The sequence below is a fragment of the Cyprinodon variegatus genome, unplaced genomic scaffold (genome assembly GCF_000732505.1).
Source record: "Cyprinodon variegatus isolate N-32 unplaced genomic scaffold, C_variegatus-1.0 Scaffold507, whole genome shotgun sequence".
Lineage (NCBI taxonomy): Eukaryota > Metazoa > Chordata > Actinopteri > Cyprinodontiformes > Cyprinodontidae > Cyprinodon > Cyprinodon variegatus.
Genome location: NW_015150960.1, coordinates 513697 through 538297, shown reverse-complemented (window position 1 = coordinate 538297; position 24601 = coordinate 513697). Strand labels below are relative to the sequence as shown.

General features: G+C 36.8%; 1 protein-coding gene across 1 annotated transcript; it reads right to left on the bottom strand.

Annotated features, from left to right (window-relative positions):
- Positions 1-667: 667 nt before the first annotated feature.
- On the bottom strand, positions 668-23360 carry gad2 (glutamate decarboxylase 2). The gene is made up of 16 exons (XM_015390668.1): positions 22669-23360; positions 22360-22422; positions 22050-22196; positions 21199-21432; positions 19743-19833; positions 18968-19080; positions 15890-16005; positions 15440-15519; positions 13826-13880; positions 13514-13630; positions 10736-10800; positions 10572-10650; positions 10320-10469; positions 9200-9307; positions 4661-4750; positions 668-2096 (listed from the first exon to the last, which is right to left on the bottom strand). The coding sequence occupies exons 1-16, from the start codon at positions 22742-22744 to the stop codon at positions 1923-1925; spliced, it is 1758 nt and encodes a 585-aa protein (XP_015246154.1). The 5' UTR covers positions 22745-23360; the 3' UTR covers positions 668-1922.
- Between the last annotated feature and the right edge of the window lie 1241 nt (positions 23361-24601).

Sequence of the window (24601 nt, the reverse complement as noted above, 5' to 3'; positions counted from 1 at the left end):
TCTAGCTTTTATTCTCAGGTAAGGGAAAAAGTGATAAAGTGCAACTCAGAAACAGATTTAGCAAATTCATGAAGGGGTAAATCACCTGGTTAAAATGATCGATAAATCGATGAATGATAAATTTGTTCACTGTACTTTTTTCNATATATATATATATATATATATATATATATATATATATATATATATATATATATGATATCCCAAAACTTGCTAAATCTCTTTGAAAACAGATCAAAACTGTGTATTTTTATACATCGAGATACATAAAAACTGCACTTGATAACCAAGCTATTAAAGCGCTGCTAAGATCTGATGAAACTCGCTCTATATTTATCCACTATGACTACCCTGAACCTTTTCTTGCTTTTGTTGGTCTCACCATTATTTAGAGTCCCAGTCCAAAGAAGCTCCCAGTATAGGATTGATTAAAACATTATTGCCTTTGCTTTTATGTTTTAGTTTTAAGCTCAACATGGCATGCTGGCTCACAGTGAACTAAATTCTTTATTTTGTAAAGCAACATTTTTCTGAATACACCGTAGAAACAGATTGGTATGATAACTATGATTTTTTCAAAAATGACTCCACTACAGCCTCGTCATTCCCACCATAAGAATGAAGCATAGGTTGAACTTCAAAATGACTGCTCTTGTTTTTTTTTTTGTTTTTTTTATATATATATCTGAAAATAAAAACTTAGATACATTTTTGATAACGTTTTGACCACATTTCATCCCAACCTACTTCCATCTCATATCCCCTAATCGGTGCATATATTTTTCCAGGTAACTGAATAATTTGGTCCATTATGGATATAAATAATCTCAAAAATATTAATAAAGGTTATTACATTTTTGCTGTATGCTATTATGTGTATATTATATTGCACTGAGGTTCAGTTCATTGCTTCTCTAATTTCCATTTGTGCCAGTTGAGTGTTAATAGAATATTATGACAGCTATTCAAAGTGCAATAACTTCGATAGACCCTGCTGGTAGATATTTATTGCAGTTGTTTTTATAGCACACTATGAGTAGATTAAAGAAATTCAGATATAATCATTAGTTGTCAAAGCTAAATGAATTGATTTATGCCAGGCAGCTACTGTACCAAAACAACCTAAACTGCAAAATCATAAAGAGTCAAACGACCTTCACCTTCTTGGATCCACTGAGTAACTCATAAAAATTTTGACATAAAAAGGGGGCAGCAATTGTGTTGGAATTATTAACTATGCTTTAATATTGACTGAATTATTTTTTTTTTGTGCATTTTTAAAGGTAATTCATGTTGACATTATCGCCACCTGCTGGCTTGTTTGGGTATTTTGGCAGTTTAGAGAACTTGTGTTTTCTTTGATCCACCGAGAGAAATAGCCCATATGCAGAGCAGTGTTATCAGGTTAACTCTAAATGTTAAAAAGTCATTTAAACAGCTCTATGGACTGGACTCTATGCTCAGTTGGACGGGCAGTTAATTAAGCTGAGGTAAATTTAAGTGCTTTTTTTTTGTTCTTTAAAATTGAAAATGTTACAACACAACATTTGGCACTTAACAACAAAGTCTGTGAATGAGAAATGATCCAAAAAAGCCAGATCTTCCTCATCAACTTATTGCACAAGCATTTCATAGCACAAAAAGTACATATAAAGTCACGTTTATCACACTAATCTCGCGGCGACTACACCATAAGAAAGGCGGACAGAAGCACTTTTACATAGCGCTGGACCAAGTCAGTCCACAGAAAAAGCTGCAGTACATAATATATTAATATATTTGTAGATTTTTTTTCTTAAATATACTCTTAAATATGAGATTTTACAGGAAAAAGAGAGAAAAGAAAATGGTTACCGGTACATTCATGACAAACATTTCAGCCATCAACAGGGAAAGTACAGGAGGACCTGGAGAGAGGAGTCTTATAGATCGTGGCCGAGTCGCTCGATTTCCTCGATGAGGAAGTCGATGTCCTCAAAGGTGGCAGCGGGGTTGGAGATCACCATGCGGAAGAAGTTCACCTTGTCCCCTTGCGGCTGGTAGCTGACCATAGTTGTGCCATACTCCATCATGCGAGCTTTTATGACTGGAGCAACCTGAAATACAGATTCAAGCACACTGATCATCAACTTCTTGGACCCTATAGTACTAGGGATAGTTTTTCACCTTTACATTCGCATGAGCCTGAATGAAAACCAATCTTGTTAAAGACTTTAGGACAATGTTAGAGCATCAACAGTTATACCAGCTTTTAATCTCTGCGACAGTTTCTTACAGAGCGAATTAGGGTGTTTTGGAAAAACTTTGATGATTCCTCAAGAAGGTAAACCTCTTTTATTTCTTTTCTCAAGTTGTTACTATTTTTTATAAGTTTCAACAGGACTGTTAATCCACTGTGTAAAGTTTTTAGACCTAAGGACTATATGTTTTTTTTCTTTATTGGTCGACAGTTCAGTTTTTTTTCTTTTAAACATACTCTGCACAACATGTTGCCCTGGTCAGTGACAGATGATTGGTTGGTAAGATGAAACAATGCCTTTCATGTGACATTTCACCTGCCAGGTGATTCACCAGAGCGGGGGTCCATTTCACTAAGCAGATTTACTGAAAACTCCAAGTTTTCTAAACAAATAAATAAGGGAAACTGTGTTTTCCGGTTCACAGAGAGAGTTTATTCAACCTCTGTTCCAGTCACTGTAGTAAAATTCTCCCCAGAGCTAACCTGGTCGGTAGCAGGTTTTCTTCAGTAAACTCAGAGCATCCTGTTTTCACTCTACTTACAGCCAATCACACTGGTTTTTTTTTCCTGATTTAGTCCGATTTTTGTGGTACTTTTGTGCATAGGCAAAAAAAAACAAATAAATAAAGAATCCATTAGACATATTAGGTGTTACAAGCAAACATTGCGAGTCCATTTGCCGAGGATCTTATTAAAGAACGATTGACATTATTCCACAGAGCATGAAATATTTATAGGGAGGATTCGACAGCTCAGTTGACAGGATATAAGATTTATTTGTTTTTGGTTTGTTTAATATGAGCGACACAGGGATAATTTTTATTGTTATTTATTTGTTTTTACAGTAAGTGAAGAACTATTGAAATAATTTTCAGATTAAATGTAAATAGAATAATTAATGCCGCGATGGGAAAGGGAAATACTTTAGGGTTAGGATAAGGATTCACTCGGCGATAACATCCTAATGAGCCTACTTGCACAATCTGAAGCCATTCTATGGGACTGATAATTGCTAATAATGACCATTTATTGGAATGATAACATCCAAAGCTGATACATGTCAAAATACCACTTAAAATGTATAAACATTTCTAGTTATATAAAAAGTAATTCCTACTAGTATCATTTGGGTATTTTACTTTGGACTTCACCCTTCTGGACAACATCTACCGGTACATCATACATCCGTTAAACAAATTTAGCAATTCAGTGAAGCTCTCCATTATAAAACCCAAAATATACGCCGGTTTGGACATTTTCATGTGCCACAGAGCACACATGAAGTATTTTTGTCAAACTGTATTCCGTGGGGCTGGTCGTGCCTATATATCCTATCAGGAAAAGGATTGTGGGGAATTTGTTTTGATGCTCGGCATCAGACCGGAACATTGGGAGCTCCTTATGCAAAATGAACTAGCGATAGGAAGCATCCTGCTTTCTATTTTCTGTCTCCTTCTTTATAAACTCTCTTGGGAAAAAGCTGACTTGTCTGGCTTAATCAATTCCTTGTTTACTCATTGCATGCGCAGTATCTCCCAAGCAATCTTGTTCAGTAGTGTAAATAAAATGCTTTAATTTGCCTAAAAAAACAAAGTGTGAAACAGAAGTTAAACTTGAAAAGCCAACATTTTGCCTTAATTAATTCAGAGAACCTTTATATGCAACCAGAGGGAGCTACTAGCGTAGTAATTAGTAAAGTCATAGTACGTGACCAGGATCCTTTGAAGTACAGAAAGGTTTGTTTAAATCATCAGGTTTTAGTTTGCTAGGCTGATGAATATATTTTGCAGGCGTCCTGTTGCAGTTGGCAAGGCCATAAAGTAATCAACTTGCAGCTGATTTTCTTCAAAATCCTCCTCTTTGACAACTTTCCAGTTCGCCTCATCAGAAGAAATCATTAAGGCCGAGTGGAGATGAAGACAAAGCTCCTCCAGCTCAGGTTTTCTCCTTAAAGCCCTAATGGTTTAAAGTTACGTCATCTGTTGAGTCACAAAGTCTGGGGAAAAGAGCAAAGATGCCAAAACAGTCGATCCATCCACTGACGCACAGTCTCGGTTTGATTTCAGCAAGACGTTAGGATATTAAACACCTGCAGATGGCAACAATTTAAGGCTGGAAGATTCAGAGGGAAAGAGTAGCAGAGTGATGGCTGTATAGTGGAAAGACAAGCCGTCTGTTTGCTCTAAGTGTCAGTTATTCATTCTTGATGCTGCTGTATTAGCTAACAGCCTCACCTCCATTTAAGGACTATTGCAGTTTACTATCGCTCGTTGAAAAGTGTTTTCTAATGTTAAGTCTTTGCACTCCCCAATTATCGGGACATGTAATTGTGGCTGTGGACATAAATGACAGGCTTGTTGGCCACGTGGAAGGTGTGCTGGACAGATACCGCAGCCTGGCCTCTTATCTCAGCAAACCCACCTTGTGTAAGCGCTTCTTCTTCTCCTCTTTGTCCTCCATGTAGCGGATCCCAGGGGGGAGGTACCAGAAGCAGACGTTGGTGTGTTGAGGCTGAGGAGGCACACAGGAAGCAAGACAATAAGAGGTATAAAAAGCACAAAAAGTAAAAAAAAAACAACATGCAGACGTGCATTTGTTCTGTTGTTTGTTTTTACTTCTCATTTTGCATTTATCCAGAGTTCTGAAACGTTCTTCGTTATATTTTCACCAGACTCAATTCAGCAAAGCTGTTTTTACGTTTTTTTATTGTAGCAAATACAACATTTACTGTGAATTAACCCTTCAATCAAAATTTCAAGCCAATGGTGTTACTGGAATCCAGGACAAGACCTTATTACTTTTGTAATTTTCCAAATATATGTATATTTTGATGGCAGAAATTATGATCTATGCAATAACGAGAAACAGCCACTTGCCCTATAATGTTGAGAAAAATAACAAAAGTGCTTCTATAAGAAATTCATGAAAAAACGCTCAGTTTTTTTTTTCTTTGTTACATCATAACCTTAGAGCTTTAATGCTGTTACAACAACTTACATTTTTTACTTTTTAAACTTGGCGTATTAAGGATTTAACTTTACTTTCAGCTTTACAATTAGCTATTCAGCTTTTTTGTAACTTGCTAACTGTTTTTTCAACCTTACTTTACAGTAGGTAATAAATCATTCAAAGGTGCATCTAATTGGTCAAATACCAAAATAATACATACAGCTACTTAACAATATCTTTGCTGAATAGCTGGATATAGATCTTGTGCTTCTAGACCTCAATGAGAGACGGGGGGGGACTCCATTTGTAAAGGGCATGCAAGTTATAAAAAAAAAATGGGGACTTGCCCTAAACTCCAACTTTTTCTACAGTGGTCAGGCTGATTTTATCTGGGTTTATAAAAAGAATGAAAGATAAATGTATGCATTGATGAATTAATGGACATAACTTTCGTAGAATGTAATCCAAAAATAAAGTGTGGAAATAATAATAATAATAGCTTTTCATACAACATTTCATTCTTATCCAGGTTTTTCCAGATGGACTGTAGTGGAATCCTGTTTATCCTTACTAATTTGATTGCAGAGTTATCTAAAAATTTTACAGATGCTTTAATAATTCTGAAAGAATATTTAAGAGTATAGTTATGTATTCTGTTTGTTCTTTGTTAGGACAGTTTGGATTGTAAGAGAACAGTCAGCACAAGGAAATCATTTAAAGAAAATGTTTAACTAAAAAAAGAAATAGCATCGTAGTTAATGGGGCTGCTGGTCATTTCCCCTCTCGTCATTTCGTACTTAAGCTTTGGTCTTTTCATTCCCACCATGCATCAGTTCATCTCTTCTTAGATCTTTTTAAATCGCTTTAGGAACCGATGATTAAAAGTGGACTGAGACTACCTCCTTGTTTTGTTCAACAGCCGTGTGCTGTGTTCACAGCAAAACAAACAAACTGCACTAAGGGTGGAAACGACCACAGTTCATTTTAAATTAACTCAACACCTCAGGTGTGAAAACACCCTCAGATGCTTAGATGAAACTGGAACATCTGTCTAACTTGAAATTACTCTGCAAAAGGAGTAAAATGCAGAGTCTCTGGTTTAAGGCCACAGCAGGTTTCCTCTAAAATGTGCTTACAGAAACCAAATATACTAAACTCACAATCAAAAAGGAAACTTGTGAGCTTTGATAGAGCAGGAAAGAGTGTTTTGTCAATTTTCCTCACATGGGTTCTTGGGTCTTTGGGCACCTTTGGGCATCTTGAAACTCTCCAAACTTATCATTCCGTTTTGTTTTAGTTTTTTTTTAGTTTCTTTGCGGCTGCTGGCAGAGCATTTACATCAAAGACCATGTTCTGGGTGATTTGTTTTACTGCTTTGGACAAAATGATCCATTTTTATTCATAAAAAGATTCAAATAAATATTTATTTGTTTTTGATATTATTTAATAATGATTTAGTATTTCAATTTAACTATTATACTATGATTTAATGTAAGACTACTGTACAGTTTTTCCTTGATTGATAAACCTCTGTTCCTGAAAAATGGAACACTTGTCCCAAAATACTCTCTCTCTCACTGCTTCGACATTAAGTGTAAAAATTTATGTCTCCAAAAATGCAACTCATAATTGAGTCAGAGGGACCATTACAGCCCCTGACAGCCTTAAATACTTTGACATTTTTTGAATATCGTTTGCTCTGACTGAAATGTTTGTTCAGATGAGAAATTATGTGCAGTCTTTTTCTAACAATGAACCCTTTTTTGGGAGCGGTATGTAATCATGAAATCTGTGCAATATTTTGACAACAGAGTCGTGTTTTTTGAGAGATATGTGCAGTCAGTTGAGTATAGTCGATGGAATTTAATGCAGGGCCGCAGTTTGCCTTTTTTTTTTTTACTTCTTGTGAGAAACTAACCGTTCATTTCAGCAACTGAGCATCAAACATAGTGGTGGTAGTGTGATGATATGGGTCTACTATGCAGTCTTGGGACATGTGTGACTAAACAGTTATTTTATGAGTTGTTTTATTGGGTAATGCAGCAGATTAAGGGTCAAAAGCACAGCAGCTCTCTGTTTTTGTTAAAGAGGAATTTCAGTCAAGATCCGGGATACAAGCGGCTGAAATACGTTTTCTCTGCAGTGTGTCTGGGCTCTCCCTTAGAGATAGGGTGAGGAGCTCAGTCATCCGGGAAGGATGACTGAGCTCCTCACAGTAGAACTGCAGTTGTGCAGTTTTTTGATCGGGCTGACTTTCAGCCTGCGTCATGTTGTATAAATGGGGGTAACGAGGGGCGATTAGCCTCCCACGACCACCTCCCTATCAGGAATCATGAGGTGGGGAAAAAATCTAACAAGTTTGAAATTCATCCGGCCGTTGTAAAGTGGACAGATCCTGCTGTTGAAGCAGAGCTACAAGCCGATTTACCAGAACCTCAAGCACTGCACATGTGCAGACAATGAAGTTCTTCTTCTTCCAGATTGATCAGTCCGACCAGCGGCATCTCTCTGCGCCGAGTCTACCTGTCTACGTCTTGTTTTTTGGTCATGCAATGTGAACAGATAGATCGGATCAAAGCGTTGCGTCACACTGTTACAACATGCATTGTGAGCCGTAAACTTTTAAACCCTGCAGTTTCATCATACAGTTTAAGTTGTAGCTGCGTGCAACAATTGAAAATATCAAACAGTGTATGCCTCCTGGACACCTCCCTGGTGAGATGATGGATGGATGGATGGATGGATGGATGGATGGATGGATGGATGGATGGATGGATGGATGGATGGATGGATGGATGGATGGATGGATGGACTTTCAGTCGCCCTTCTAAACCCAACTTAAATATAGTTGTGATGCTTCAGTTTGACCTGAAACAGCTGCTTATGCTTCATTTCATGCTGTCAAAGGTGGAATAACCCTGTTTTACACTAGGCCTGGTTGGTTTGGGGTGCTTTTTTTGTCCTAATGATTTTTATTTTTTCAGTTCAATTCAATTAATTTTATTTACATAGTGGCAATTAAGAACACATGTCATCTCAAAGCACTTTACATAGACAATACTGTCAGATTGGTTAGAAAAAAGCAGTTGACTTCAGAACATTGCATTTTGTCTTTGACTCTTCAGCAATCCCTCACCATTTTTGGAAGAGATTAAAATCCATTTGATCATCCAAAGCATTTAAAAATGACAAAAACTACAAGACGCTCTCCATCTATTCTCGCAGTAACTGTATCTTCACTTTTGCTGTATAAAATATTACTACCGTGGCTATACAATAAAAATGTTTTACAGCTGCTGCAGTATAAATCACTTTCGCCTCTGAAAGCTGCATTCCCGGCGTCTGACAGGTAGAACCACTTGATGTTCCCAGAGAGCTCCTAACTGCTCTGGTTTTGAGCCGCTGACTTAGTGAAGGACTGCCTCCGGGTGGAAAAGCATTCATTACCGAGGGAAGAAGCAACCATGCAGACCAGCCTCATTTACACAGCTGGGCTGGTCCGGTTTGTTCTACTTTCAGCCTCTGATTGATCTAATGGCTCACCGGGGGCTAGAGTCACAATAAAACCTGGGTCACTGCCCAACGGACGAAGCTTTTCCTGATAACACTTCCATGTTTTTAGTTTCTATTGAGGCTCAGAAGGCAGAAAAAAAGTAATGAAACAGTACAGAGCCTCCATTATGAATGACTGTGTGTCCAAAAAGCGGTTCTTTTAACAGAGTTTCACCTTAAAGTCCCCTGTCACCCCCACATATGGTTGTGTCATCGTTTGGCTTTCAGGCAGAAGGCTATTCATATGCATATCAGCAATTACAGACTCTTATGCTATTCATTAAACATAATAGCAGCACATTATACCGCAGGCTAGAAGTAACAATGGCAGGCATCCAACACAAAGCTAGAGCACTCAGTGTGCCAATCAAGTCACCCGTAATGACACTGAGGTAAGATCGAGCTACACGGACCAGCGCTTGCTTATTTCCCTCAGGCTGTGGATGAACGGAGACTTACTTTCCCATCGAAGACCATCTCGTATCCTTCTCTGTCTTTGATCTTGTTGTACAGGTACTCAGACAGCTCCAAGCACTTGTCAATTTGAGCTTCGAAGCCAATAGTGCCCTGCAGGGGAGAACATTTGGTTGTGTAAGGCTACTGTTCAATAAAGCATCTGATCGAACACTCATTTCTCATACCATTTGATTATCTTTTTTTTATTTAGTTTTTAATCAAGTGAGAACTACAAAGAATGGGCGTATACATGCACTGTAGCTCCTTTGTTTTTCAATCTATCTAATTTAAATTATTTAATAGTCCTTATAAGCATTCATCTAATTTAGATTGAATATATGTTGTTTTGGGATGTCTACAGATGGGATATCCTCTTCTTTCTTGGCCCTTGCAGATTTTAATTTAATATCACTTTCATTTAACCAAGAAATATGAAGGCATCTCTCAAAAGACTAAAATTTAAATGTAATTTATCGATTTTTATTTACTTTTGTTAGACAATGGAAGATCAAATTAAATGCCATCCTTTCTCATTAACCCATGCTAAGATTTTATTGGCACTAAATCTATTAAATAATTCTTTTTTTTTGCAGATACATTTTTTTCTCCATATTACTGCTCTTATTATCAGCATGTATCTTCCATCTCCCACCTCTTTAGCTCCAGCAGATTCAGGTAAAGATTCTGATTGGACTGCTCCAAAATGTCTATATTACCTCCAGTTAAAAGAATTATTATAACATAATTTCAAACCTAAATCTACTTAATGATTTTAGGGCTTAATGGTTCCTCGATGTACCTGCATAAATGTTTTATCATTTTTATTTTCTCCACATTCATTTAATATTGAATAGGACATTCTTCTACTTGCTTCACTTCTTAAAACTCAGTGTTTTGCTTTGATAATTTTGTTTGAGGTGACTTACTAGGTTTAAAAAATATATCGCTGATTTAATTAAGATAAAATCAAATAAATTACATTAAATTAAACCCCCTGGTGTCTACTGTGATTGCTATAAATGCAGTACTACTTTGTTTATAATTGACTTTTATTATCCAAAAGTAATTATTTTACAATAGTACTGCTCTTCTAACAAACACACACACACACACACACACACACCTTAGCTCTCCACATGAGCCACAGCTTAAAGATGTCCACATGGCGTCCACACTGCAGCGCTTTGTCCCCAGTGTCGTAGGAGAGGTCGTAGTGTTTGTCCTGCTGGAAGAGGTAGCAGGCGTGCATCTGGTTGCAGCTCTGCATCAAACCCTGCAAAGTCAAATCCAACAGGTTTTAGTTTAGCATCACCTAAAGTAACAGGAAGACCGAAAAATAAATGCTAGTTGTAAAGGAAGCTGAAAAGAAGGCTACCTCCTCTCTGACAAGGAGAGCAGAACACTGCAGAGGGACGGACATCATTTTGTGTGGGTTCCAGGTCACAGAGTTGGCCCTGCAGTCAATAAGACCTTCAGTTAATCATCATGAAATATCAGAGAATTTAACATGTTGGTCAAGAGGAAAAAAGAGAAACTCACCTCTCCACACCGTCCAGTTTCCACCTGTGTCTCCTGGACATGAGAAGACTCCCTCCCCACGCTCCCTGAAGCAAAACACACACTGATCATTGCTGATGCATTTTCTTCCTTAAACAGAATTATTGTTATTAATTTGTCTCTCAAATATTTATTTTTACATTTTTTTAACTACACAGCCACCAACTTCAATAATTAGGAATTTTTTGCATCATTTTTAGCCACACAGCCTCAGAAACTAACAAAAAACTGTCTCTAATCTCTGGATAAACCCCTGATAAAAGTGAGGCCTCCACCACATGCTTTCTGTCCCCATCAGCAGGATTCAGGTACAATTTCTACCTGGATATCCAACCACTTTAACAAGTGTTATAGGCAGGGTTTGTTTAAACACATTAGTTTTCCTGACACAGACTCAGCTTTTAAGAACATTTCAAGCATTCTTATGACTTTAGAAGTCCAATACAGAAGGTTTGTTATCCAGACCAGTTCAGATTTGAATTTGTCCTGTTGGAACCCTAAATATATCTTCAACAGGTCATTTAAAGTAAATTTGATTAATTTAGAGGTGGATAACTTCTATTCTGTGCAATAAACCAGTACATTAGGAAGCACAAACATTACAAACAAATAAAACAGAAAGAATGACAAAAAAGTTAGAAATGTGGAATAAAATACTGTAGTGCTGAATATTAAAAATATTCCTGCACAAAAATCTTTCCTTTGGTTTGAAAAAAAAATGGAACAGCTGAGTAACCGAGCTGCTTTTAGAGACTAGGTGATTCGACTGAGAAATCCCAGTCAGTCCAATGTTTATATTTAGATCCTGGAACATTTAAGAAGTACTTAGTCAATGACTTCGGGGATCTACCATGCACCCAGCAACTGAATCATATTAAAATGTATTAATATCTTGAAAAATAAGTAATAAAAGTCTAGAATCTGTTAGAGGATAAGAAGAATAGGAAGCTAGTGGAGGAACATTGACACTAGCGATTGGAGGTGTCAGTTCCGAGATGTCATTTTGAACCAATGGAAGCGACTAAGAGAGACCAACCTAAACAGCATTGCTTTAATCAATTGCTAAGTTTTTAAAAGCATGTATTACCTTCTAAAGATCAGCACGGTTTCAAATGGTTTGTTCCAAGATTTGCTCCATTGTAACAAAATAAAAAAATTCAGAGCTGTGACAACAGCGAAGGTTTACTTACTGAATAATCCATTCAGTCTTTATTTATCGACCAACAGAAAAGGTTGGTTTAAAAATTTTTTGACTGCAGAAACATGATGAAGAAGGAAGTGATCAATTTACTGTCAGGTGATTTTAAAGAGAGGCATATTTGAAGATCGCCTGTGTAGTCGTGGAGAAACAAGTGTTATATCCACTCCAAGAAAAGAAGCCTAGTGGCAGAATGATACTACCGGTACCTCTACCATACCTAACAGTTAGGACCCAGGTCTTAGTTATGAAAGCCTCACTTTAACCCCTTGAAACCAAATTTAAATGATTATGTCCAAGTAGTTAAAGCTTTGTTTTATTTGATCCAAGAACCTTTTATAAAATATCAGTTAAGCTTCCAGTTTTGAACCTGGTGTGTCTTTCTTGCACAATTCTATCACAATTGCACGCTTATCCACAGTTTCTTCAACAGTTTATAAAATGTTTGAACCTTGGTGGGTCATGGGTTAATTAGCTTACTTTTACCAGAATATAAGGAAAATAAAACTGAGACACAAATGGATGTTTTACCCATAAAGCATGATAACTTTCTGATTAATCGGTCCATAAAAACAAATAAATCAAGATTTGAGTGAAATGCATCAGTAATGCAAAGAAAATATTCAAATATCCTGGGAGGAGATTTTGATGGACACAAAAAGCATGATATTTTTTTTTCCACCTTTCCCACACTGCACAATATTGAACATGAATCCTTTTGCACACCATCCACATTTTTAAATGTCATTCAAGCTGTTTGGTGCGTCATCACTGCATTCAAATGCATTAAACAAAAAAAGCATTATCCATAACTTGGATAAACGCAAGTTTACAAATACCTTTACAACAACTACCATAATATTATTCTCTGACATTTTAAAGGCCTAACTTTATAAGCTGATGATAAAAGGATTTTGAGAACTTTTTGTTTAGATTCCTTTTCCTGCATTGTCTTGATTTGACAAACACCCTGATTTTCCTTCCTCGATTTCTTCAAGTTATGTATAAACATCTTCAGCTTAAAAATATCCTGCTTTATAAGGAGCTGTCTATAGGAATATATTGATTTACAAGGGTTGGAAAATCCAGAACTTGCAGCAGAATAACTGATTAAAACAGCATAATTCATATCTTCATGTGTCATCAAGGAGCTAGATTGGGTTCATTATAGTTACAGAATGATAGACATGACCATTTGTGTGTCTTAATAGAGGTGTCCCCTGTCAGGGCTACTTCACCTCCATTAACAGATAGAGTTCTTTGCAGGGAAAGGCTGGTGATGGCGCAGTCAGGGGGAGGAGATGATTTACAGCCTCTGCTCCAGTTTTTCTAATCTGCAGTGTTAGAGAGGAAATGGCTTGCTGCCTATCTGGGTCAAACGCACGCAGACGGACATAATAGATTTGTCCAACTCCATGTAGAGCTGTGTGGCTCTGCATGTGCTTTTACTAAAATCCCCTCCTAAGAGCAGACGCTGTGCGTCACAGATGTGTGAGCGTTTCAAGGGTCTCTAAGATTACAGAAGACATTAACATTTAAAAGTACATCTGTTTTAGACTCACATCCACATGAAACCAGACGTTGTACTTTTTGCAGATGTCGGAGATGGCGATGAGGGGGTCGAAGGCTCCATACACTGTTGTCCCAGCTGTTGCGCTCACAAAGAAAGGTACGAACCCCTGAGGTGGAAAGGACAAACAACACACATCTTGTAGAGCGCCTTATTATAACAATCTGAGTCAAAATTCCTCTCCACATTATAATCATCATCATCATCATTATCACCAGGGCTGTTTCAGTTCAACGGATCCCATAAAATCAATGCTGTATGAAGTCGTAGCCATCTATTTATAGCGGGGACATAAATGCGTTACCTTCTGTTTTGCCTCCAGTATTCTCCTCTCAAGGTCGGCGGGGATCAGTTTACCGCTGCAAAGGACAAAAAGGCTTTAGATGTTTTTTGGGGGCTGCAGACTCATTGTGTAAAACTGATGTTTTATATGTGCAAAAATACCAAATTGATATATAATCTTGAATAATAAAGGTAAAGTAAATTACAAAAGTGTTTATAACTCTTGAATTATAGTCTTTATATTATTATATGATATTAATTTGTCAAATTTGAAGCCTGTTGTCATTAATTTAGGTCTTACAATAGCGGCTACCTTTTAATGTAGGTTTGACAATAGCGATATAATGGTGTAATACTCCTTTTTTAATCTCTCTGAGACTGAGCCTCTTCTTTCCAGGCATAACTTGGAATCACTTATCATTGCTTTTATAACTTCTAGCTGAGTTGTTTCATCTCCTGTTTATGCAGTCTGGTTAGTGTGTCCTTCTATCAAGTAATCAAAAAAGCAGCAGCACGATTCATAACAGAAACAAGAGCACAGCGTTCTGGTGAATCTTTGCTGCATGTCCTCTCCCTCTCTCTTTCAACCTCGAGTCTTGCAAAACTTAAATAAAAGACACTAATATTATATATTATAATTATATAATATATATATTTTTTTAATTGTCAAGTCATTAGAGGCGTGTACCAGCATGTTTGTCAAACCTGCTGATTTTTTTTTGAATGGAAAAATACAGTTTTTAGCATTGTGTGGGTCTGACATTTATTGCACTGTTTAGTCTGATTTGATCATACTATATTAGTGCTTTTAGGTTTTTAATTGTTTTTCCTTTTTCCCTGTGTTGTGCCTGTTGTGAAGCCCTTTGGTTGATTGTTTTATATAGTGCTATTTAGATTAACAAGTAATGAATTGGTAAATACAGTCACCAATCTCTGTATTTTATAAGCAGTTTTTATGAAAAGCAAACACAAAGTACTTGATACCCAAAAATAGCTATTTCTAGCTGTAAAAGCAAACACAAAACATACTTTTTGTCCCAGATTTATTTAACTTATAGCAGTTGTGTTGTGTTGAATATTCACACTAGCTTTAATCTAGTTGAATTGTTATTTTTAATAGGTATTATTTGTTGTTTCAATTTCCATTTTTTTAATCATACATTTGACAGGGCTTGAGTTCAATAAATAAAAACCTGTGCAACTAACTGGCACCCCAAGTACTGGGATGACTTTTTTTGGCCAACGGGAAAAAGGCTATGTGTGGAGGCAAAGGAAAACATGGTGGAGGCAGTGTAATGCTGTGGGAAGGTTTATCTCTAACAAGAATAGAAGTTGACAGGAAGAGACAAGGGGCTAAATAAAAAGGTTGTAGCTGAAAGGCTTCAGAGAGAGAAGGTTCAACTAAAGTGACTAAATTTCAACTACTGGGTAGATTTTTTGAAAAACAAGTCACTTCCAGACTGAGTTGTATGATTTGAATTGAGCTGAATGATTAATAAATAGATATTTATATATAAAAAAAAAACATCCAAGCAAAACCCTAAAAATAAAAACATTTCCCTATAAATAAAGTAATAAAGAGGTACACATTTGCGAGGTGAAATTGAATGCGCTCCTTGAATAAATAGCATTTTACCATTCATCAACCTTTATGCAGATCACGCTTTCAGTCCCAATGCCAAGAGCCGCCGCTCCTTTCTTGATGGAAAAATGGCTCTGTGAGATGACAGAAACAAAGCGGAATGAAAGCCCAGATCCCCACAGGTGGAATAAATCTGTGAAAACACACTCGTGATGACATATTTGTGTGTCATTTAACGGCTGTTGTGCTCACAGCATCTTTCAAACGGCCTTTAAAGATGAAAGAGGTGACATATTAAGTGACAGATACACTCCCCACCTTGTGACCTTCTGTGTTTGCTAAACATTATGTTAGGTTATAGGACCACAGGACTGAGCAAGGTTTGTCGTTGCTTTGTAGAAAAGCCACAGTGAAGATGAGAACTGGGCTGGAAAATCTGACATTTGGTTTAAAGGAACAGTGTTCATTGTTTGATGCTGGGAGGACATTTATCTGAATCCTTACATGTTCGGATGTGAAGGCCACCAGTCTGGGGACAGATGACATTCCTTTCTCCTTCACTTCAGGGAACATCTTAAAGCGGGCCAGCAGCATAGCATACATGTTAGAAATAGCACCACCTAGAGGAGACACAGACAGAAATGATGTTGGGCCTCCAGCTAAGACAAAGGGTAACTCCTTTGTTTTTTTTTTTTTTGTTCAATTAAAGTTAAATCATTATGTTATGATTAAATTTAAGCAACTTTTAGTATAACCTATTCCCTTCACTTCATTTATCACAACAGAATAGTTAAAACAGCCAAGTTGGAAATATAAAGAAACAGTTTTACATGTAAATAAATTTTACATTTTGATTGAGCTGAAACTAAACTTTAAAATGATGCCAGGAGGAGAAATAAAAAAATAAGTTAAAGTGCAGTAATTGAATAAAGTGCACAAAAAATGTACAGAATGTGCTAACACATGAGTCTAGACAAAGACTTTCTCAATTTTTGGCACAGCTACAAACTGAAATGCATTTTATCAGGGTTTCATAACACAAACTACTGCTTAATTAAAGTTTAATTAAAGATGAATGTTTTTCACATTTTAACAATTTTTTTGCTCAGCATTTGAAATCAATTCTTCATAGAACCACCTTTCTTTGCAATCACAGTTGTTGTTTTTTTTTACAAGCTTTGCACATTTCAAGACTCAAGAAATATTTATTTCTTCTTCTTTGAGCAACAGATCCAGCACAGATCGGATGGATAGCACACTAGGTTTAAAATATATTTAGGACTGTATTTTGTATCTTAAAGATGATTATGGGTTTGTTTAGCTGTTATTTTATAGGTCTAATTGAGCCACATTGCACGCAGGCAAAATGTTCAATTTTGTTCTCATAATGTTTGCCTGGTCTGCAGATTCATAAGCTAACCCTGATTTAGTGTTAATTGGTCTTCCTGAAGTTTCAGAAAAACTCTCTGATACACAATTAAACTTGTTCTGTATTTCCTATAAACAATTATAACCAGCATATTTGTACATTTTGTATTTGTTTATGTAAATTTTATACATAAATAGTTACATTTTTATTTTACTGTTTGTCATTTTTGCTTTGTTAGTTAGGATGACTAAACTTATTTCTAATTTCTTATTATAATTTCAGAATACTGAGCGAGAATTATTTAATTTTCCCTAAACCGAAAATTGCATAACATCCAAGACATTTTTTTGTCATTTTCAGAGTGCTTCAGTGATGATGTCAGTTTTTTTTATGCTTCTGAATCATAATTCACAATATTTGAGCTAAAAACTCTAAAACTATGGAACCTCAAAGCAAAAATATAAAAAAAAAACATCAGCCACAACACAAGGAAAAAGGTGTTCCATGTCATTTCATCTAGACTGCAGGGAAGTGACAAATTATGTGTCATAAAAGCATCATTTAAGGTGTAAAATGTGATGATCAAATGCAGAACAAAACACAACACTGACTGTAGATGGTATGAGAGTGTGACATCAAAACAAGTCATTTACTGACAGAAACTGAAATGCCACTCAGGGAGGAAGAATCAAATTATTCCAAAAGTAACATAAAAGGTTTGATTAGAGTTTTCCTGTACACTCAGATACAAAGATGTTACATTTGGTAAACATGTCCTATGTTTTGGCCATAACCGCGAAAAATGTAGAGACTGGCAAGTCTTAAAACAGTTCTGTATATATGATGATGTTTGAGAATTCTACAAAGCAGTTTTTCATTACTCTGATACTTAGCAGAGATAAATAATGTTGTTCATCCTAAAAGAAATTTGCGATATTTAGTCTGATTTCATGTAAGTAATTTCTCTACTTATGTAGATTATGTGAATTATATTTGCTAAGTAGATACAAACCTAAATACATTTTTGCTTTGTTTTTAAATGATATGTTTGTCCTCAAGACAAATGTACTTCAAAACAATTCTCATCAGCTGATGCCTTTTTCAAACATCAAGGTTCATATTAATGCCTTTCATCATTTTCCAGTTTCCATATAACATTTCTACTTTACATATATTTCATGTGCTGTAATTTATTTCTACTTCATCTAAAACATTAAGAGCAAAGATACAATATTTTCTTATATCTATTTTATTCAATAATCTATGGTTAGTTTGGAATAATTGCAGCAACAAGGATTTAACTTCTAAATCATGCTCTATCTCATCTCCTTCTATTGCATAAAATCTTAATAACAGTTAGCTTTGTAGACTTAGATTTAGACAACTTTTATAGTCTAACGAAATTTAGTTTTGTACAGTTTTCAGAACATTTCCATTCCATAAAGTGCAGCTGTGATCAAATATAAACAGTGTAGTGCAAAAATACATTGATATGAAAGTTGAGAGCATTAATACACGGTGTAATTATGCAGAATTTTGGTTTGGTGTTATCAGTGTGATTCAAAATCTATGATATGGTTTGGAGTTTTCTCAACAGTTCAGCAGCCTTATGGCAGTGGGGAAGAAGCTGTTGCAGAATCTGCTGGCCCTGCATTAAAGGCTGCTAAGCCTCTTCCCAGAGGGCAGCAGGGAGAACAGTCCATGGTGGGGTGTAAGGGGTCATTGATGATGCTACTAGACGTTACATGTAGCTGTAACATGATGAGAACTTTTCAAATTACTCCATCAAATGCATTCAAGAAATCTTTTAGGAAAATCAAGCTGATTTGATTTCTACCTTTGGTTTTTGAATGCCACCACCAGGAGTTATAGTCCCCTTCCCCTTCTGCTCCCTAAACAAATCATTCTGAAAGCTCCCCTCATCAACACGACAAAGAAGATCTGCTGTTTAGAGAGCAATCTAAGGGAATTCAGTGGTTCAGGCCTAACAGTTGCAGCTTCTTTATCAAACTACATCAGACGAGTGAGAGCATGAGGAAAGGGTGGTGCATGCTAATAATAATAATAATAATAATAATAATAAAGATTATATGCTAATTGCCCTCGAAACTGGTTCAATTTTAATCATCAAAATTTAAATTGACACATTGCATAAGAACAGCAGGGTCCATTTTACATAAATAAAGAAGGGAAGGGGGAGGTGCTTCACATACCAGGTGAGAAAATGCCGTCTCCTCGCCCGTCTGGCCAGCCAATGATCTCCCTCATCTTCTTCAAGCTGACGTACTCCAGCAGCACGAACACGGGAGCCACCTCATAGGTGAACCTGTGTTACACAAGACGCGTCACAGGCGCACACAAAATATGGTGCAATTATGACTCATCACCCCCAAAAAATACGATTAAATTGGCTGGAATTGTGTTTATTTTATAATCTTAAGATTAAAAAAAAAAAAAAAAAAAAAAAAAAAGGTAAAAGGATAAATTTAGAAAATGTGAAAATTTGCTCTTTGCACACTATGTTATTTTCTGAGTTTTTCAATAGTGCAAGAATATTTTGTGTAAGAGTTGCATTTTTTTAATAAAACATTTTTTTCCAGAAATAATTGGTATAATAAGAAAAGCAGCTTCATTCTGCAATCTGTCAAACCTCCCAGAGCCAAAGAGTTTATCAGCCTGAAAACACACACATCCAGAATTAGCTTCTGATTAGTCTGAATTTAATTTCAGAGCTAATTTACTTCCTTTGAATCCCTATGAGGATAAGAGGTGAAGGGGGGAATAAAAGGCAGAGTTGGGAGGGGTAAAAAAGGGTGAAAAGGGGGTGGAGGGGGTTCATTTGTCATGAATGGGTAAATAAAAAGCTGCTATCAGCTCCTGCAGACGCAGAGCAGAGTGCAGAAGGATGCAGCAGGAAATGGAAATTCATTGTCATCACTGTGGTTATCAGCACTCTCCATCGTGCTGAGGCAGGCCACATATACTCACATGTTGGTGTTGGCCGTGGATGTCAGCCAATCGGCTGCCAGTCCGACCATGTCTAATCCTGTGGAGAGCTGATTGAAGTACCTGGGGTGGGCTGGAAAAGGGGAAGAAGGAGGAGGAAAGAGAGAGAGAGAAGGAGGGAGAGGAAGAGGAATGCAATTTAAAAAGGCTTTTGTTAGGAAAACTGCAGAGAAAGGAGCAGAACTGTCATTTCAGAAATGCTTTAATTACAGAGCAGGAGCTGAGATGCAGAGAGGCTTTCTAAATCATCTGAGCGAATGGTGAAAACATTCACTGGTGCAGCGGGTGCTGTTGGGATTTATTAAAGGGTAAACACGCCCAAAATTTGCATCGGTGTTCCATAATCACATGCTTTTTAAAGAGACAGGAAGAGCGGTTGAATTTGTCTACATCAACATGCACATTCTGCCATTTCTAATCATTATTCATCCTTTGGGTGAGCTGTAAGAATACTTGAAATATATACCTAATATATAAAAAATCTACTAGAACTGATACATGCATCAAATGAAGCAATAATATATTATTATATGATCAAAACAGGCCATGTTCCTTATTTACAGGTGCTGAAATGTGTCTGATTCTGCTTCTATAAATGTGTCATCCGGCAGAGAATAATGGACTTGGCCTATGAAGCCTGATTATTAGCCTATTATCTGCCGCCTGCTGAACCAGATTTACTGCGCCGCCGCATTTATCGGTCTGGTGGCCATGCAGCAGCAGCAGCATGAGGAGGAGGAGGAGGAGGAGGTGGAGGAGGCGAGGGGGGAGTAAGAAAAGGAGGACAAGTTACATGTCGACTCTCCTTCCAACGTGTTATTTTAGTATCTAAAGGCAGGACCAAAGCGTTGGAAAATAAGGATACTTCAAATAATACAATTATAAAATACACACCATAATAACTCCCCTCAAAAAATAAAGTAGAAAATGAAAACAGAATGTATAGATGCAAGCCCCACCCAAAAGATTTTGTTTAACAAAACATATATTTTTGATATCATCTAAATCAAGCAGCTTCAGGAATGTCAAACAATATTTCATTCATTGCTCAAATTTATTTCATTTATTTCCTTTTTTTTTCTTTGCTTCAATAAAACAAATTTCCTTGTTTTTGGATTCAAATAATAATGTCTCATTGTTACAATCTGCTTTCAGGCCTTAATCAATTAGCTGCACAAATTAAAAAGAATTAGGGATATTATGTGCATGTCGCTGAAAAAAATAATGCAACTGTTTTTGGCATTTACTTAATCATATTTAGTTACTTTAACACAATTGTTTTATGTCCTACCCTGCTAAAATGAAACAGTTGTGTTAAAGTGAGTAAATATGATTGAAAAAATGGCAAAAAAAAAGTTGCATTATTTTTTTTAGTGTAAGTGTTAATGGTTTAAGATGTAGCATAAAAAATAATTGACTAAATATATAAAGTGCTGACCAGTTTTGATGGCGTATTTGAGAGTCGCGCGGCAGCTGATCAAGATGTCATCCAGTGTGGCCGGCTCATCCTGCAGCTCCCAGTTGTTGAGCTGCAGCAGCTCGTTGGGATAATGAAAATCGATCACTTTAGTTTCCCGGTCGAAGGACTCGACTATGTAGGCCAGTAAAATATCCACGACCTCCTGCAGGAAGGTCATCGTTTTTGTGTCTCCGTCCGTTGCAGGCAGCAGGTCTGAGAGCATTGGAAAATGTAAATGAAATGTAACTTTATCTAAGACAGATTATATCTAGATGTGATGGAATTCGTGAGTTAAAAAAAAATAAAAAATCCAAACTGGATTTTGTTGTTAAACTATCCACCTTTTTACACAACAAAACAATACAGACATTTTGGTTTCAAAAAGGTTATTTTTTTACGTCTTTTTCTTAACATCCTACAGAAAATCAGACTTAGGTGAAGGTGACCTCTGAGGGAAAAAAGAACCCCCCTCAAAAACTATTAAAAATATGTAAAAATACGTCCATTATTTGATTTTTAAACAGAAACATTTTTCATTTACTTATGTCTTTAGTACAATCATAGCTTTTATATTTTATTCAAACGAATAGTTTCACATTATTATAAATATATAAAGGCCTGGTATTTTTTAAAATAACAAATAATTTCTTTTGAACCCTCTATAGACTATTATGGCTTGGAGGAAAAAAGGGCCTTGATTTTAAAATATTTGGCTTATTAAATATGAGAGACAATTTAAACAAATGTAATAGCTTTTTCGTTGTGTAATTAAAATGGTAATGTTGTTCTCGGATTAGATTATTTAGTTTAGCAGCATTTGCAGTCTATACCTGTTGAATAGAGGTCTGAGAAGCCCACATCCACGCCTTTGGTGCAGGTGCAGGCTTTGTTGCAGCCGCAGCTCCCCGCGGCGGGCTGCGGCGGCTGCTTGGCTGCCGGCTCGGCGGGTTTCTCCACCTCCCCGACATTCAGCAGCGCTATCGGCATGAAAATTATAACAAATAATATGCAAAATAAATAAATAAACGAATAAAAAGAAAACGGGAAAACAAACAAAAAAACAACAACAGAATAAATACCCTATAACAGTCTGCAGGCCATGCATGAGATAAAAAAACACCAGATTCAATGCAGACATACCACATAATTTTGATCCAAACCCTCCGGGTAATTTCTGGGCAGCTGCTTGGCACCAAGCCCTTGCTGGAAGACATATGAGAATGTGCACACTTCAGATTATTTCTGAAACTTTATTTTAAAGGTAAGAAAATAAAATGTTTAGGATCAATTTAAAAAGCGTCCTCTTTGAGTGCAAAAAAGAAGAAGTGAAGGATCGGGCCTGTCTGCTTCTTTTAGACAAAGCTTTGGCATGACTGGTTCGGCTCCAATGAGGTTTCCATGAAGCCCTCCAAAAAAAAAAAAAAAAAAATTAGACCAAAAGCCACTCACTGGTACTGGGGCTCTGGCTCCCGGTGTTGGCCCCCGCATTATCCCCGCCGAGGGACCAGAAGCCGTGTGAAGCCATTTGTCGCCGGTGGTTAGGAGCTGCAGGAGACGCGGGCAGCAGACGCAGAGCCCATCCACACGGAGCTGTCCACGGCCGCTGTGGTGCTGAATGTGAGCAGAGAGCTCTCTGCGCGCCTGCAGACGCAGCCGCGCATCCGACTCACCGCTCCGTGCGGCGGGGGAGAGCGTCAAAGACACGAAACACAAAGAGAGTCCACAGGTGCAGGAGGCATGGAGCAGAGTGTGCGCATAAAAATCCGCAAAAAAAGCGCTTTTTTTTCAGTTGGCGCAGGCGCTCTCTAAAAGCATTAAAAAACAGAGGAGTAGCTATGAGGAAGTTCTGAATTCAGGAACTGTTTTAAGGTTACCTTACACCTTTTCAGACACAAAGAAAAGCACAAACAAACACAGAGGAGAAAAAAAATCAAGTGTTGATGTGGAGAAAAACATCCAGAGCTGTCTGTAAATATGCAACACCAGCCTTGCCGAAAAAATCACGTCAGCAAAGAAATCCCTGCGCGAATCACTTCAGGGTCATGACGAACCGCGTTGCGTCGTGCGTCGTGACTCCGTCCACCCCCAACATTTTGTCCCTCATGATCGCTTAACTTACCCTCCGCACAGGCACAGAATGCCAACTAATTCATCTGCCCGGCAATTACAGACCTATTTCTTTGGCGAGCGGCTGCTCTAATTGCCCGCCTCCAGAGGAGGAAACTGTGGGCGGGGAGGAGAGGAGAGGAGCTCTGTTCAAAAACACAAAACAGCAGGCTCATCCTCCTCTGTTGGTGCGAATTCGCGTCTAAAATATTCAGAACATATTTACTTTAAGAGCGGCCCTGATTGTTGCAGTTATTAATGCAAAAGATGTGATTTTTATTTTAAAGAAAACTAAATTTCATTTTTCCAATATTCCATATTCCATAGTTCTTCAAACTACTTTAAATACCCCTATAATATTAATTATAATCATAGTAAATCCAAATTACAAGCTGAGAGAAGTTTAAAAATATTGGTTCTTTTTAGATGTAGAAACAATTTAAGTGGATTTTTGTTTTAAAGCTTTTATTAACTAAACCTGCCGGGTTCTAACATTTACAAATTTTGTAAGAGTTTTTCCTCTATTTATTGTTTCTTGTAATTCTTGAGCTTTTCTCTCAATTCAATCCCCAAACCTGTAAATGTTCTGTGATAGCATTTTTCTTCATTATGAGGTTGAATATGACTTTTCCATGACTTTCACAAAATTCAACAGAACGAATTAAATACTACTTTTTGGCTGTAATCCTGCTTTTTAAAGTAAGTGACAAAACTGGCTTTCTATTTTAGAACTCCATTACTCAACAATGTGTTAAGGGAAATGCTCAAATAATGTTTATTCCCTTCAGTTTGTGATTTATCTAGAAAGCAGATTAGGGTTTAACATGTTCCTTTTAGATTTAATAAAAAAATATATTTTTTTTAGAGTGTGATAATATCCTGCACTTTAGGCTTCAGACATACACAATATTCCTAAATGTTCTAATTTTAACAACTCATGTGTCCATAGTTTCATCTCTAGAAATACATGACAATACAAGGGAAACTTTGTCTACTTCTATGGAGCTAAAAATCTCATTTAAAATCAACCCATAATACAGAGTTTACACTTTCTCACTGCATTTAACCTGTGAATCTTTTGAAATTGCCATCAATGTTTTTTTTTTTTTTTAAGTAAGTATGTCCCAAGTGAAATAGGCCTTGTCACGATTGCTACAATACACCTTATGTCCCCTCTTTGAAGTGTGTTCTTGGTAGAGTGCATTTAAGGGTTTCAGAATTGGGACAACAGGTTTTTAATAAACTTGCACCTCTGTCCTAACTGTGACATCCAAAA

What these genes read in the sequence shown, in the direction of transcription:
- gad2 (XM_015390668.1), bottom strand. Translation starts at nt 22,744, where the DNA reads ATGGCTTCACACGGCTTCTGGTCCCTCGGCGGGGATAATGCGGGGGCC. An exon ending in GAGCCAGAGCCCCAGTACCA is followed by an intron (nt 22,423 to 22,668) that starts GTGAGTGGCTTT and finishes TATGTCTTCCAG; the next exon opens with CAAGGGCTTGGTGCCAAGCA. An exon ending in AGACGGCATTTTCTCACCTG is followed by an intron (nt 16,006 to 18,967) that starts GTATGTGAAGCA and finishes TGTCTCCTCTAG; the next exon opens with GTGGTGCTATTTCTAACATG.